The 14,836-nt window shown below is 43.5% G+C and overlaps 2 protein-coding genes across 2 annotated transcripts; one reads left to right on the top strand and one right to left on the bottom strand.

Moving 5' to 3' along the window:
• Positions 1 to 1,155: 1,155 nt before the first annotated feature.
• LOC126779422 (histone H3-like) lies at positions 1,156 to 1,497 on the bottom strand. The gene has a single exon (XM_050503338.1). The coding sequence runs from the start codon at positions 1,495 to 1,497 to the stop codon at positions 1,156 to 1,158; it is 342 nt and encodes a 113-aa protein (XP_050359295.1).
• Positions 1,498 to 4,752: 3,255 nt separating this feature from the next.
• Positions 4,753 to 7,138, top strand: LOC126779423 (uncharacterized). Its single transcript, XM_050503339.1, has 2 exons — positions 4,753 to 5,109; positions 6,789 to 7,138. Exons 1-2 carry the CDS (start codon positions 4,794 to 4,796, stop codon positions 7,136 to 7,138), a joined length of 666 nt encoding a protein of 221 aa, XP_050359296.1. The 5' UTR covers positions 4,753 to 4,793.
• The last annotated feature ends 7,698 nt before the right edge of the window (positions 7,139 to 14,836 follow it).

Raw genomic sequence — 14,836 nt, forward strand, 5'->3', positions numbered from 1 at the left:
TCTAGATTTGATTCTAATAATTATATGGATGTTCGTGTATGGTTATCAAAAGGCTTAGTCACCGTGGGATTTCGCTTAACGCACTAACAACTGTAAAAAATATTTAATATGGGATTTCCGTGGTTAGTATGTACGGTTTCGGTCGAATAGGTTGATCGGTGTGGTACATGTTCAGAGGGTTTTCGTAATAGAGAATTTAGTTCGTTGTCCCGGGTGTATCTATTTTGCCCACCTAAGGAAGACTTCCGAGCTCACACCCGTTTACAAAGTAACTGAGCTACTTCGTATGCTTTTTACACCATCCTCTCAGTTAACATGGCTGCCGATATAATTAAAGTCTCCATTGTCTTTTCGCCAGCTCCTTTATCTAAATTGTTACATATTTATTGTTGTGATTTCCCTCACGGCAAATATCAATGTGAAGCGCTCTCTGATTTCATTGAATTGATTTCCAATGAGATTCTTAACCAACCTAATGCCCATGTTTTGATAAAGGGTGATTTTAATATCTCCTCTGCCTTGTGGGAATAATTAGGTAACTCTATGAATATTAGCAACTTTTTCGAAGATAATGATTGGATTAGTACATTATATAATTTTTAAAATTTTACAAATCTTAGGTAATTTAACTCCATTCCTAATTTGAGCCTAATTTAATGCTCCTCGTACAATTCGCTTATTGTTTATGTTTTTTACGAAACCGTTAATTCGATTATCTCTGATTTGGTTCCTGTTAAAACAGTCAAATATGACATCAACATCCTTTTTGGTACTCTAAAGCCTTAATTAAAATTATTGCTGAAAAACTTAAAATCCATAAAAAATGGAAGATTTACAATATATTGTCATATTACGAAACATTGAGTTTGTTAAGGGAGCGTCAAAAACGGGCCCAAGTCGAATGTTATGATAAATATATATCTGACTGTGAATTGAAAATTAAACGCAATAGCAAATTTTTCTGGGCTTTTGTCAAACCAAAGAAAACCATTAACAATATACCCAATACTATAAAATTTAAAAATCAAACCGTGAGTGATGGGAAAGAGATTTGCAACCTCTTTAATGATTATTTTAAGTTTGTTTTTGAACCATCGAATTGATATGGCGCATGTACTAATACAACATCTTATAATCATATCAGCATAGGGTCTGCTAATATCTCATATAGCTCGTGTCTTCGAAGAGACCGATGAGGTAAGCTTCGCTAGCTTCCTGCAGCGCCATAACTGCCGAACTCTGGAGTCGGAGATCGGTTTTGAAGTCTTGAGCGATCTCACGGACCAGACGCTGGAATGGCAGCTTGCGAATCAGAAGCTCCGTGCTCTTCTGGTATCGACGGATTTCACGATGAACTACGGTACCGGGTCTATAACGATGAAGTTTCTTGACTCCTCCCGTGGCGGGAGCACGCTTGCGAGCGAGCTTGATGGCGAGCTGCTTGTGCGGCGTCTTACCACCGGTAGATTTTCGGGCTGTCTGCTTAGAACGAGCCATCCTCGAGCCAGCGACGGTGAATAAATACGAAACGAGAGAGAGAGCAAAATTAAAACAAAAAAATGTACGCACGTCCGGCGAGGGGATGTAAAGGATAGAATAAAAATTTTAGCGTCCGGGCGTCTCCTTTTACACCAGTAACTCGCTTCAATACGGGCGGTGGACCGCCGCCGCGATGACGTATCGCTATCTCCCTCTCTTTCTCTAAGCTATTTTATCCCTCTCGCACGTTCACTCTTACCGACCGATGATGATTATTATTATTTATAATAAAAACAACAACAATAAAAAGCTTTTTTTCAAGTGTAATCTTTTTACCTTTCTTCAAACTTTGTGATACGGGCAAAGTCTGGGATAAATTTACGATAATAACCTAGGAGTCCTAAAAACTGTTGTATTTCTTTAGCTGTCTTTGGAAAAGGATATTTTTTTATCGCTGAAATTTTATCTGGGTTTGGTTTTATACCATTTCTACTAATAATATGTCCGAGGTAAGCTGTTTCGAGTTTAAGGAACTCAGACTTGTCCAACTGGATCTTAAAATTGGACTCTCGGAGCCTCTGAAAAACCATTTTTTATATCGAGTGCACGTGTGATCTATATTAAATAAATCAGCGCTCGCTGGTCGGTCAAGCAATAAGATTATATCATTAGGGTTCTCGACTTCTACGTAGCTGCGGTTATTAGTTACAGAAGTAATACATTCATAGGTTATTGCAATTACAAATTAATTGGTCGTTAATAAAAACTTCTCCGTCCTGCGAATTTATAGGAATACGAATTAATTTTGAAGTCCCAGCCGGCATTATGTCCTCGTAGAGATTATATTTTAATCTCTACGAGGACCTAAAATTAAAACCTACCGGATTAAGATTACATGAATTATACATACTGATCGGATTTGAAGCGGTACGAGTAATTAAGTTACCGTTTTTAGATCAATTTTGGCTTCCCATTTTGTTAATAAGTCTAGTCCTATTAATCTGTCGAAATAGAATAATAATTTATAGATAAATAATTTTGTTGTGTTCTCTGGGTCCATAAATTCTTCAAAACAGGGTAGAGTTATAGAATATTCATTTCTAATTGTCGTGTTTATATTCATGTCTTCAAACGGGTCGTAATTGAGGGGATGATTAGAAAAATATTTCGTAACAGCATCATGGCTAATGAAAGATTGGTTTGCACCAATGTCAATCAGTAATTTTAGTGAAGGATTCTTAATCTGTATATATGGGAGTTGCCTTTGTGTCTGTAGGTTTAATTCTATTATTACTCCTATATATAATAGAATTATTACTGTAAAAGTCAGGTCTGTAATTAATGTTATAGTCTTCATATTCACTGTTATAGTTATGGTTTAAAGTTAAAACTTAGCACTCCACATATATGTACTGGCTTAAAATTATGAGATGGATTACTAGGCGTTGATTATGGTTAAAATTTAATTTAAAATACTGTGGGGTTTGTATATGGCGTTGTGCTACAGGGGCTGGCCAATTAATTATTGGAGGTTGAAATCCGTGAGCTCGAAGATGTGAGAATGGTAAGGGATTAATTTTAGGCGTTGATTGCTGTTTTAGTCCGTCCGTGCGTTGCTGTAAATATGTAACGTTTAATTCTTTTTGTGCATGTTTAAGGGCTTTTTCTTTTGTTAGTTATATAGTTCTATAGTTGTCTGTATATTCTCATGTAACGTAGCATATGTCATTATCGTACTGAAAAGTGTCTGACAATGGCTATAAAATTCTTGGAGTGTCCTATTTCCTTGTATGGCTAGCGAAAGGTTATCGTATAAGGCTGTTTCGTCTCGTTGGTCAGAGAAATTATTTATTACAGAAGTCCTTCTATCGAGCCAACTGTCCGGTACCCCATTAGAATTAATAGTAGCAGCGGCAGTTCCCGTGATTTTATTTAGTATCCCGTTTAATAAAAATAAGTTTGTTAATTCAGTACCGGGCGCACTATTTAAATAATCTTTTACTATTTGGTCACAAATATTAACAAATCTCGTAAGAACATTAGGGTTACCTTCAAATTCGGGCACAATTCTAAGGATTTATCTTCTTGGACAAGATTTGCGTAACTCTCCCTTTCGAAACATTATTATTTATCTATCGTAATAGTTTATATTTCAATATTACTGGCTTAACAGAGTTCGTTTTCTCGTGCTTCGTACGCAGACTTGCATGGTTGCTCTATAGGGCGAGGGCAGTCTCTGGCCAGATGTTCGCCGGCGCAGCGAACAAACTTTTGCTGTCTATGGCAGTTCGCTGAAGCTTGACCGAATGCTTGGCGGTGGTGGCATTGTGGTGGGGTTTTGCCACCTCTCCAGGCTTCTATTATCAGGCCTGGCATGCTTAGGAGTTCTGTAATTTTGTACAGTTCAATGAGCTCCTTCTCTCGCAGCTGCGCCAGCTTTTTTTTTTTTTTATATGTCCGGGATGGCAAATGACAGGTGGAGTCACCTGATGGTAAGTGGTAGTAGAGTCCAAACGCGACGACGGTTGAACTAAAGTAAGTGCACAGCTGCACTAAAGTGTGTCTGCTTTATAGTTCGGTATTGCCTTGGCTCTTTCAGCAGGGAACCTATACCCTGCAGCGGGGCAATCACCTCTTCAGGAGGCGTGACGGCCAACTTGGCGCAATTATCGCACGTCGGTGGGTTTGTGATGGGCCTTGGGCAATCCCTGGCTAGGTGTTCGCCGGCGCAGCGAACACACCTCTGTTGCCTATGACAATTGGCCTAGGAATGGCCAAATGCCTGGCAACGGTGGCATTGAGGTGGTCTCTTCGCTTACCTCCAGGCCTCCACCAGCAAGCCGGGCATGCACAGAAGCTCGGTTAATTTGTATAAATTGTTGAGTTCCTGCTCCTTTAGGTGCGCCAACTGGACAAAGTAGGTGCACCCGTGCCGACTTCTTCCGCCTGGGATCGCCTTCGCGCTTTGTGCTCCCCTTCCATCGACTCCGGGGAAGATTGTGGCCTCGGGCGCTTAGCACCTTCTGCGCCTGTTGTAGACTCAGCTACAACGGCGGCGAAGTCAACTTCAGCAGCACGGTGCTCCTCTTCTCCCCCGGTTTCCGCATGCACGATGCGGATAGCGGGACGCGGGGTGGCGGCAGGGATGAGGGTGACGGGCACGGTCGAGTTGTCGAAGATGTCTCTCCGAACAACTGACCGTGGAATGCCCGACCTACCTCGGCCGCTCTTGCGTTGGTCTAAGGGGGGGGGGGGGGCTTCACCCCCTTAAGACAGGATGGTGATATTGGTCCTTTACTGCTCGTTTCTATGGTATGCACGGGCACCACGACATTCAGTTTCCAGTCGAACGTATACACAGACTGCTGAGGAAGGGTAACTACGCGGAGCGCGTCGGTGTCGGTGCACCCGTATACCTGGCGGCCGTCATGGAATACCTCGCCGCTGAAGTTCTCGAGTTGGCCTGCAACGCTGCCCGCGACAACAAAAAGACTAGGATTATACCGAGACATCTTCAGTTCCGTAACGACGTGGAGCTGAACAAGTTACTTTCGGGCGTGACGATCGCACAAGACGGCGTCCTCTCTAACATCCAAGCCGTTCTGCTGCCCAAGAAAACCGAGAAGAAGGCATAAACTGACGAAAAAAAAATTATGTACATATATAGATATTAAATATTTTAACAAAATAATAATATATAATATCGATTCGATTCACACACGAACGCAGTCTTCCTAATTAGTAGAAAAAAATAATAATCGAACTATATAATTATTTAAATTATTATTATATCAATAAGTAAAATATAATAAAAATAAGTGATTCGTTTCAAGATCGGAACGACGGACGATAGAGGGTGTCGAGGTAGGGGTATTTCGTTTAGTATAAGAACCGAATAACCCCTGAGCACACTGGGCTCGTTTCCGATTGTTCGATAACGTTCTGCGTTTATACGGCGCACCGTATGAGAGAGCGCTACGCTGGCCGAATGCGGGGTATACTTAAAAGAAAAATCGGCTGCTTAGTAGCCGACAGTTTTGGTTTAGCAGTTGAGCAGTGCACGCCACTACTCAGACTCGAGACTTTCCCATAAAACCACTGTGCTTCGGCAGGCTGTTTTACAACCGTGTTCCAACATGGCGGAATATCTCGCCTGCTCCAAATTTGCCATCACCGGAAGGAGAGGACCCAGTCGCGGTCCACCACCGGGCCTCACTAGTCACCATCGCTGCGAGTGGACCTACCGAGCCGTCCGCGCCCCTGTCTTTTGCTGCTTATATTAAGCAGCAAATAGAAACAGGAGCTGTATCGACTGCAGACCAGCCAGCCAGAATGGAAATGCTCCAACAGTTAGGTACCCCAAATACTAACTATAATCTAAACCTCCCCCCCATCTACTGAACACAGGATAGAAGTTGAAGACATCCCGCCAAACACACCGAGGCTACTCGACGTCTTGGGAAAAAGACGCCACTGCAATGAAAAGTAAGTGCAAGGAGCCTAGGACCGCGGAGACCGAGCCGCCGCCGAAGAAAGACTTCGCCAATGCTTTACGCAAAAAGGCGCCAGCCCCGGTTGCAGAACCAACTACTGCAACAGCCACCACCGCTCCGGCTACGTTTTCAGCTACATTTTCAGCAGCGGAGAACAGTTCGCTAATGGCACCAGCAAACGCGTCCCCCGCTCGATGTTCGAGCACAGGGAAGAAGAAGCGGCGCAGCAAGAAGAAGAGCAAGACAAACAAGCCAGCCACTCCTGCTGCGAAATCCAGAGCGTCAAAGGAGACTGCTCCCAAATCAGCTGCCGCCCCCGCGCCTAGGTGTCGAGATGTGTTCAAATTATTTAAAAAAATATATTCAATCGTATTACGCACACGATTCACATTACAATTTAATTCTATTTATTATATTAGTAGATCTACTACTTATCACGTAATCATATTACCTTCTTATTAAAAATATACCTATTGATACAGAAAAACTTGTAATATATCTTAAGAATGATATCGTTTTTGTTGTTGTTTTTTTTTATTATAAATAATAATAATAATCATCGGTCGGTTAGAGTGAACGTGCGAGAGGGATAAAATAGCTTAGAGAAAGAGAGGGAGATAGCGATACGTCATCGCGGCGGTGGTTCACCGCCCCGTATTGAAGCGAGTAGTTACTGGTGTAAAAGGAGACGCCCGGACGCTAAAATTTTTATTCTATCCTTTACATCCCCTAGCCGGACGTGCGTACATTTTTTTGTTTTAATTTTGCTCTCTCTCGTTTCGTATTTATTCACCGTCGTTGGCTCGAGGATGGCTCGTTCTAAGCAGACAGCCCGAAAATCTACCGGTGGTAAGACGCCGCACAAGCAGCTCGCCATCAAGCTCGCTCGCAAGAGTGCTCCCGCCACGGGAGGAGTCAAGAAGCTTCATCGTTATAGACCCGGTAACGTAGTTCATCGTGAAATCCGTCGTTACCAGAAGAGCACGGAGCTTCTGATTCGCAAGCTGCCATTCCAGCGTCTGGTCCGTGAGATCGCTCAAGACTTCAAAACCGATCTCCGACTCCAGAGTTCGGCAGTTATGGCGCTCCAAGAAGCTAGCGAAGCTTACCTCATCGGTCTCTTCGAAGACACGAACTATATGAGATATAAGCAGACCCTATGCTGATATGATTATAAGATGTTGTATTAGTACATGCGCCATATCAATTCGATAGTTCAAAAACAAACTTAAAATAATCATTAAAGAGGTTGCAAATCTCTTTCCCATCACTCACGGTTTGATTTTTAAATTTCATAGTATTAGGTATATTGTTAATAGTTTTCTTTGGTTTGACAAAAGCCCAGAAAAATTTGCTATTGCGTTTAATTTTCAATTCACAGTCAGATATATATTTATCATAACATTCGACTTGGGCCCGTTTTTGACGCTCCCTTAACAAACTCAATGTTTCGTAATATGACAATATATTGTAAATCTTCCATTTTTTATGGATTTTAAGTTTTTCAGCAATAATTTTAATTAAGGCTTTAGAGTACCAAAAAGGATGTTGATGTCATATTTGACTATTTTAACAGGAACCAAATCAGAGATAATCGAATTAACGGTTTCGTAAAAAATATGTACAGCTTTAGTGATATCGCAGTCATTTAGTAAATCTAACCAGTCAACAGCAACCAAAGCATTATCAATTGTGTTATAATCCGCTAAGTGAAATAAGCGAATTGTACAAGGAGCATTAAATTAGGCTCAAATTAGGAATGGAGTTAAATTACCTAAGATTTGTAAAATTTTAAAAATTATATAATGTACTAATCCAATCATTATCTTCGAAAAAGTTGCTAATATTCATAGAGTTACCTAATTATTCCCACAAGGCAGAGGAGATATTAAAATCACCCTTTATCAAAACATGGGCATTAGGTTGGCTAAGAATCTCATTGGAAATTAATTCAATGAAATCCGAGAGCGCTTCACATTGATATTTACCGTGAGGGAAATAACAACAATAAATATGTAACAATTTAGATAAAGGAGCTGGCGAAAGGACAATGGAGACTTTAATTATATCGGCAGCCATGTTCACTGAGAGGATGTTGGAATGGAATTTGACTGAGAGATTAGATTTCAATGCCACTAAGACGCCACCAGAGGGCCATCTCGGCTTGTAACCGATGATCGTGGGTTCAAACCTGGGCAAGCACCACTGAATTTTCATGTGCTTAATTTGTGATTATAATTCATCTCGTGCTTTACGGTGAAGGAAAACATCGTGAGGAAACCTGCATGTGTCTAATTTCACTGAAGTTCTGCCACATGTGAATTCTACCAACCCGCATTGGAGCAGCGTGGTGGAATAAGCTCCCAAACCTTCTCCTCAAAAAGAGGAGAGGAGGCCTTTAACCCAGCAGTGGGACATTCACAGGCTGTTACGGTTACGGGTACGGTAAGACGCCACCTCTCATTTTATCTCCACGCGAGTTATAGTCCCGATCAGTTTTGTACACGTTATAACTCAAATCAAACAATTCCGCATTAAAAATACCTTTATGCAGTCAAGTTTCACTGAGGCAAATAATATCGCAAGAGTGACTAGTCTGAATTAATTTTCGGTAAAATGTTTTGTTTTAGTTCGTAATCCACGCACATTTTGATAGAAAATAGTACCTTTAGTCATAACTACAGTAAGCATATCGTACATATTTTACATAATGTTGATAAACTATTAAGAGATATAATATAATAATAATCATCGAACACATAAAGAGATAAGAAGAGAGATGACGAAGGCAAATAAAAATTAAATATTCGATTCAAGTTCCCAGATAATAATATATTACAGATAGCCAGTAATAGATTATAAAAAAGAGTAAGAAAATAATAAAATGATGAACCATCTATGTGTGGATTCACACAATAAATATAAGATTAAACAAATAACTATTCCTGCCGTACATAAAATTCGAACAAAAATGTTAACAAGAAATACAATAGTACCTGCGTATTTTTTTTTAAACCACTAGGCCTAATAATGTGTATGATAGGACTAGAGTCATTGCGACGAGCCATTATGCAACAATTTTTTACCCAAACACATTGAAAGCTTTTTTCTTTGGCAGTTTTTTTTACACTTCTTAACAATTCTCTATTGGCACTGGTTAGATGGTCGTTTAAATATATCTGATTATAATTAAAGTTAAATCAAATATCGTGACATTTAAGCCTTTTTAGCTTGGACAAGAAAATAATCTTTTTTCCAGTGGCACAGGAATCTAACAACAATAGGCTTAGTCTTTTTATTTTCTTTATCTTTTGAAGCCACCCTGGTTATGAAGTCTATTGATATCAAATAAAAAAAAATAAGTTGAATCTCGGTTTTATCAGATATTTCTTCCAAAATTATAAAAAGTTTTTCGTTTTTTTTTTTCAGAAACACCATAATTTTCAATGTTAGATTGCTCACCCATTGCTCACGGGTGTTATTTTCGGTAACAATATAATCTAAGGAAATCTTTAGACTTCCAATCTCTGCGGTTTGGTTAGCGAGTCGTTTTAAATTTGTCTCACATTCATCGTCATCAAATTTAGCGTTAGTAAATTCCATATACTCTTTTAAACTACAGACTTCATCTCTCAAAGATTTTAATTCATTTTGTAGTGGCACAATTGACGTTCTAAATTCATCCTTTAGACTAGAAATATAGTTATGTTTTCCAGTAATCCAACAACAAAATGCAACGATGCAGTTTTAGGTTTTTATTGTAAATGTTCTTCGTGGTAACTAGATACTCGAATATGAATATATCTTATACGAAAATAACAAATATAATAATAAATATTTATCTTATAAGAGATCAAATTACTTAGGAAGATGGAAGAAATCACATAATTTACTAACAAAAATCACATATTCAAGTATCAAACTCTGGCCCAGCACAGTCATTATGTGCTCAGAGCTAGCACATTAAACATCTGACCCACAATTCTCCGGCTTCGTTTTCGGAAAAAAGTGCCTGACATAACATACACGCTGCATCGACAGTGTCAGGAGCCTCTCTTCTTATAGGGGCATCTGGTTTACTATCTGAATCAAATTGGATATCTTCTTGACCTTCACTTTCGTCCCTGGTCTTGGCTTTCTCATTTCCTATACTTCTTTTCTTTTGCTTGGGTTTCTTATCTTTTGTTTTATTTTCTTTTTCAATTTTCTTCTTATTTGTTTCAATAAGGTTATTTTTATATGGAGAAGTTATAACCGATCCCACAGCAGCTTTTCTACCTCTATTAGATGTCTTTCTGACTTTTTTTGGCACGGGACTTATGTCATAAGGAGATACTAGATCTGGACTGCTACGATCAATCCGGAAGACGAATGTTGATATAAGTTGGTTCATGTCCAGTTCCAGAAGTTCTTCTGTTTGAGTCTCAGACCTAGATCTCAAGTCCGGTGATTCGTTCGAAATCAAATTCTCATAATTATGAATAGAAGTCAATGGTGAAAGGATTCCCCCTTTCACTTGGAATGTTAGTCGATGACTCTTCATTATAGTAGATTTTTTCGGAGTAATATTTGTGCATCCATCTTTGACAGCATTTTTTTCCGCTGCAAGAAAATCTGCATCGCTGAATATGGTTTTATTCAATGGCTAAAGTCCTGTAACGCGAAACCTGTTTGCTGCAATTTCGCCTATTTGCACTTTCATGTAAGCTCATCCAAATAACTCTACAATGTCAAAAGGGCTCAGTGCTCTGTTGTTGTTTCTGATTCAGGTTCGTATTTCTTCACAATAGTAAACTTTCAATGACCCCATAAACGTCTTGTCCAACGGTTGCAGCTTGTGAGTTGTGTAAGATGGTAGAGATATCTAGAGACAATATCAACATTATTCTCTCTAGACAAGTCTATTACATCAATGTTTCGGGTGTGCCTGAAGTGTCCATCTAATATCAGTAAAACTCTTGAGCCTGGTGTTGCGTGTGTATGCTTTATGAAGTGTTTGAACCAATCTGTAAAAATATTCCTTTGGATCCAGCCTGATAGTTGTGCAACTCATTTAGTTCCAGGAGAACAACCTCTAGTCAGTTGTAAGTTCATATTTTTTCTTGGGGAAATTATAAACGGAGGTAAAAAATGGCCGGTGGCATTCATTCATACTACAATTGTAACAAGGGAACCCCTTTCAGCTGATGTTAGTGATGCTATCTGCGTCTTTCCTCGGCGTCCAATTACTTCTGGAATTTTACTTTGGACAACTGTCAGGCCGGTTTCATCAACGTTGTAGACACGATCTGGTGAATAGTAATTTTTCTCGCACATCTCTTCCAGTAGTTGAAATAAATTGTCCAAGTTTTCTTTATTAAAGCCGAACGCTCTTGCAAATGACGTTCCCGTAAGCCTCCTAATTGACAGTTTGTCTTATGGCTTTAATCATTTGATCTTTATCCCAAGTTTTCCTTGGTTCTTTTGATTGTGTTTGCGCCATTCTGAAAAAAATATAAGTAGGTACCTTTAGAACCACATAACCAACCATCTAAAATACCACATGAATATGGACCATATACCCATATTCAGGGCCATAGTCATAGCCCATAGTCGAAATTCTTAACTAAAATCAACTTAATCGTGTACTTCACAAATAATATATAGCAAGAAATAAATCGACCGAAAATCGTAAAATAAAACTTATATTCTGCAATAAAACACATAGTTACAGTATTAAGACCTAATTTTCATTAATTAAATAACATAGTTCACAAGTTCGACAGCAGCAACACAAGTATGGCCGACACTGGCGACATAGGATGTACCAGGCCCAATCAAAAAGACATGGTGCTCGCAGTGCTGGATCTCTCCCCGGAAGGGAAGAAGATTTTCGATGTACGGTCAATAGGCCACCTGTCCGGCATTGCCACGGGCTGCTCGTGGTATATGCGTAACGTAGATCTACATAAAGACTTCAAACTAGAATTAATAATCGCGAAGTTGATACAAAGCTTACGGGCCAGTTCGATCAGATTTAATTACGTTCGACTACTGTTAATAATATATTTTATTATGTCGAATACTAAATGCCGTCATATTGAAGTCGCGCTGGAGGGCGATTGTGACCACAATTGTTAGGTGTTGTGTGTAGGTCGTAGTTCACCTCAACATCGATGGGTGCGTCTAGTCGGTGGTGCAGCACGATGTCCAGGACGTCCGGCTAGTACGTAGGGTTAGTCGGTATGTGGGTCGGCGCTCCTGGACCCAACACACCGTAACCCTGTCGTTCGCTATCCTCGAGCAGGTGCCTACCCGCCTGGGTGATGACGCGCGAGCCCCAAGCGTGGTGCTTCGCGTTCAGATCACCCACGATCAGTGTAGGCATCGGCGAGTCGATAAGCGATTGGACATCGGTGCTGCAGAAAACCTGTCCGGGTGGCTTGTAGGCGGCATACAGCAGCAGCTCCGTCTCACCAGCATGCACACGCACCCCCTAAGTACGTAGGCTCACAAACGGTGCATGTGCAAGTTCTTCGTGTATGATATCCCTCCTCACCAGGGCTGCGGTACCTCTGAATGGGCAGCCCCGGGGAGAGACTTCATCTCGCCGATACACGAAGAAGTTCGGGATTCGGAGCTCGATTTCGGCCGAGAGCTTCGTCTCGCCCAGGAGGATTACGTGAATATCCTGCGACTGGGCGAGTAGGGTCAGCTCCCGGATATGGCCGCGTATGCCACCTGGGTTCCAATAAAGTATTCTCAACTGGAATTAAGCTTCGCAAGAGCGGCTATTCCAGCTGAGATGGCAGGTATTATGTCCTGGCCTTGTGTATAGGCGACCAGGATCGCTGTCAGTGCCTCCATGAAGACCCGGACGATGATGGTGTTGTCCGGGCCTTTCGCACTGGCCGAGGTTGTCATCTGCACAGGGGGAGGCACTTCTTGCCTCACCACCGGCCGCGTGGCGGCAGCCGGAGCGGACTTTGGCTCCGTCGCTGCCTTCCTGGGCTGCGGCGTCGATGCCGCCGCAGGCTCAGTCCTGGGTGGCCTAGCTGCCCTCTTCCTTTTCCTCTTTCTGCTAGGCGCCTTTATAGGTTGGTCCCTGGCCTTCGGCTGGTTGGCTGGAGGTGCCAGAGTTGTTGGGGGCGCAAGCTTGGCTCGCACCTCCGTGGCTTTCTTCGCAGGAGGTGGCTGCTTCGTTCGCTGGTCGACTACTATCGTCGCTTTGGGTTCTGCGACGATAGGGCGACCGACCTGCTTAGGTGCTACCGGGGGGACACGCTCCCTGTCCCCCTTTGGCTGTGCTCTCGGTCCGTTCGGGTGAGGGGCGGGCACGTTAATGCCCCTCCTTCGTGCTTCTTTTTTGAAGACCGGGCACCTCCGGTCCTTTGCTGTGTGCGCCTTTGCACAGTTTGCGCACGTTGGTGGTTCTGTTAATGGTCTCGGGCAGTCCCGTGCCAGGTGTTCGCCGGCGCAGCGAACACACTTTTGTTGCCTGTGGCAATTGGCCGAGGAGTGGCCAAATGCCTGGCAGCGGTGACATTGAGGAGGGCTCTTCGCGCCTCTCCAGGCTTCAATCAGCAGGCCGGGCATGCACAGGAGCTCAGTAGTCTTATATAGTGACGTGAGCTCCTGCTCCTTCAGGTGCACCAGCTGGACGAAGTAGGTGCACCCATGTCGACCTCTTCCGCCTGGGATCGCCTTCGCGCTCTGCGCAGGGAACCCTAAACTGCGCAGGGCGGCGATCACCTCTTCCGGGGGTGTGTCGAGTGGCAGCCCCCTAATGGCCACCTTAGTTGGCAGTTCCGCGGCTGGGCTATAGCAGAACCAGGATATAGTCTTATCCTGGTTCATAGCCTCAGTCAGATGACGCTGAATGACCCGAAATTCCTCCGCGGATCCGGGCAAGAAGCGCACTCCCTTTCCCAAAGGGCGTGCGTTCGGGGCGTGTCCTAATTTGTTTTTTAGCACCTCGAAGTGCCTCGTCCAGTTCGGTAGGCGTTCCGCCGTGATCGGCGGGTAGCTGGAACGAGGCGTCGCTCTTGGGGCTGGTACCGGTGCAGGGGCTCGACTCCTGGGCGACGCTGGAGCGGCAGCGGCCGCCGCATAGGTGACCCCTGACGGCCCCGGTTGCGGTGAAGTGGGACGGGAGGCTGTCCTCTCCTCGACCGTCGATGGCAGGACCGCGTAGCTCATCGAGTCACGCGGCCAGGTGTCTTGCGACCCCCCCTCCATCGGGGAGGGGGATCGCGGCGGTGGTAATTCCTTTGGCCGTCCTTTTGCGCTTGCTTCGCCCGTTGTAGGCGATGCCGCGCGCGATGAGGATGCCGAGTCCTGCGGCGATCCGTACGGCGGTGATTCAGTAGAAACATTGGTCTTGGGGCGCTTGTCCTCCCCTTCCATTGACTCCGGCGAAGAGTCCGGTCTCGGGCGCTTGGCTCCTTCCGCGCCTGCTGTAGACTCAGCTACAGTGGCGGCGAAGTCTGCTTCAGCAGCCCGGTGGACGTCCTCTCCACCGGTCTCAGCGTGTACTATGCGAATACGCGGGACGGCGGCGGGGGTGAGGGCGACAGGCACGGTCGAGTTGTCGAAGATGTCTCTTCGAACAACTGACCGCGCGATGCCGGACCTGCCTCGGCCACGCTTGCGTTGGTCTAAGAGGGGGGGCTCCCCCCCTTCAGACATGATGGTGGTGTCGGATTGCTGCTCTCGATGTGTATGCACGGGCACCACGACCTCGGCGCGTGCAACCAAGCCAGGTGAGACCCCTAGGGGAGGCCCAGCTAAGCGCCCGCGAGCGGAAGTTCGGTCCGTGCACACCGGTAATTCTGATCTTTAGCTATCCGATGCTTTATTGATCCTGCAGGATTTTTTGGCTACCA

The sequence above is a fragment of the Nymphalis io genome, chromosome 29 (assembly GCF_905147045.1).
Source record: "Nymphalis io chromosome 29, ilAglIoxx1.1, whole genome shotgun sequence".
In the NCBI taxonomy this organism is placed as follows: Eukaryota; Metazoa; Arthropoda; class Insecta; order Lepidoptera; family Nymphalidae; genus Nymphalis; species Nymphalis io.

What these genes read in the sequence shown, in the direction of transcription:
- LOC126779423 (XM_050503339.1), top strand. Translation starts at nt 4,794, where the DNA reads ATGCACGGGCACCACGACATTCAGTTTCCAGTCGAACGTATACACAGA. An exon ending in CAAGAAAACCGAGAAGAAGG is followed by an intron (nt 5,110 to 6,788) that starts CATAAACTGACG and finishes CGAGGATGGCTC; the next exon opens with GTTCTAAGCAGACAGCCCGA.
- LOC126779422 (XM_050503338.1), bottom strand. Translation starts at nt 1,497, where the DNA reads ATGGCTCGTTCTAAGCAGACAGCCCGAAAATCTACCGGTGGTAAGACG.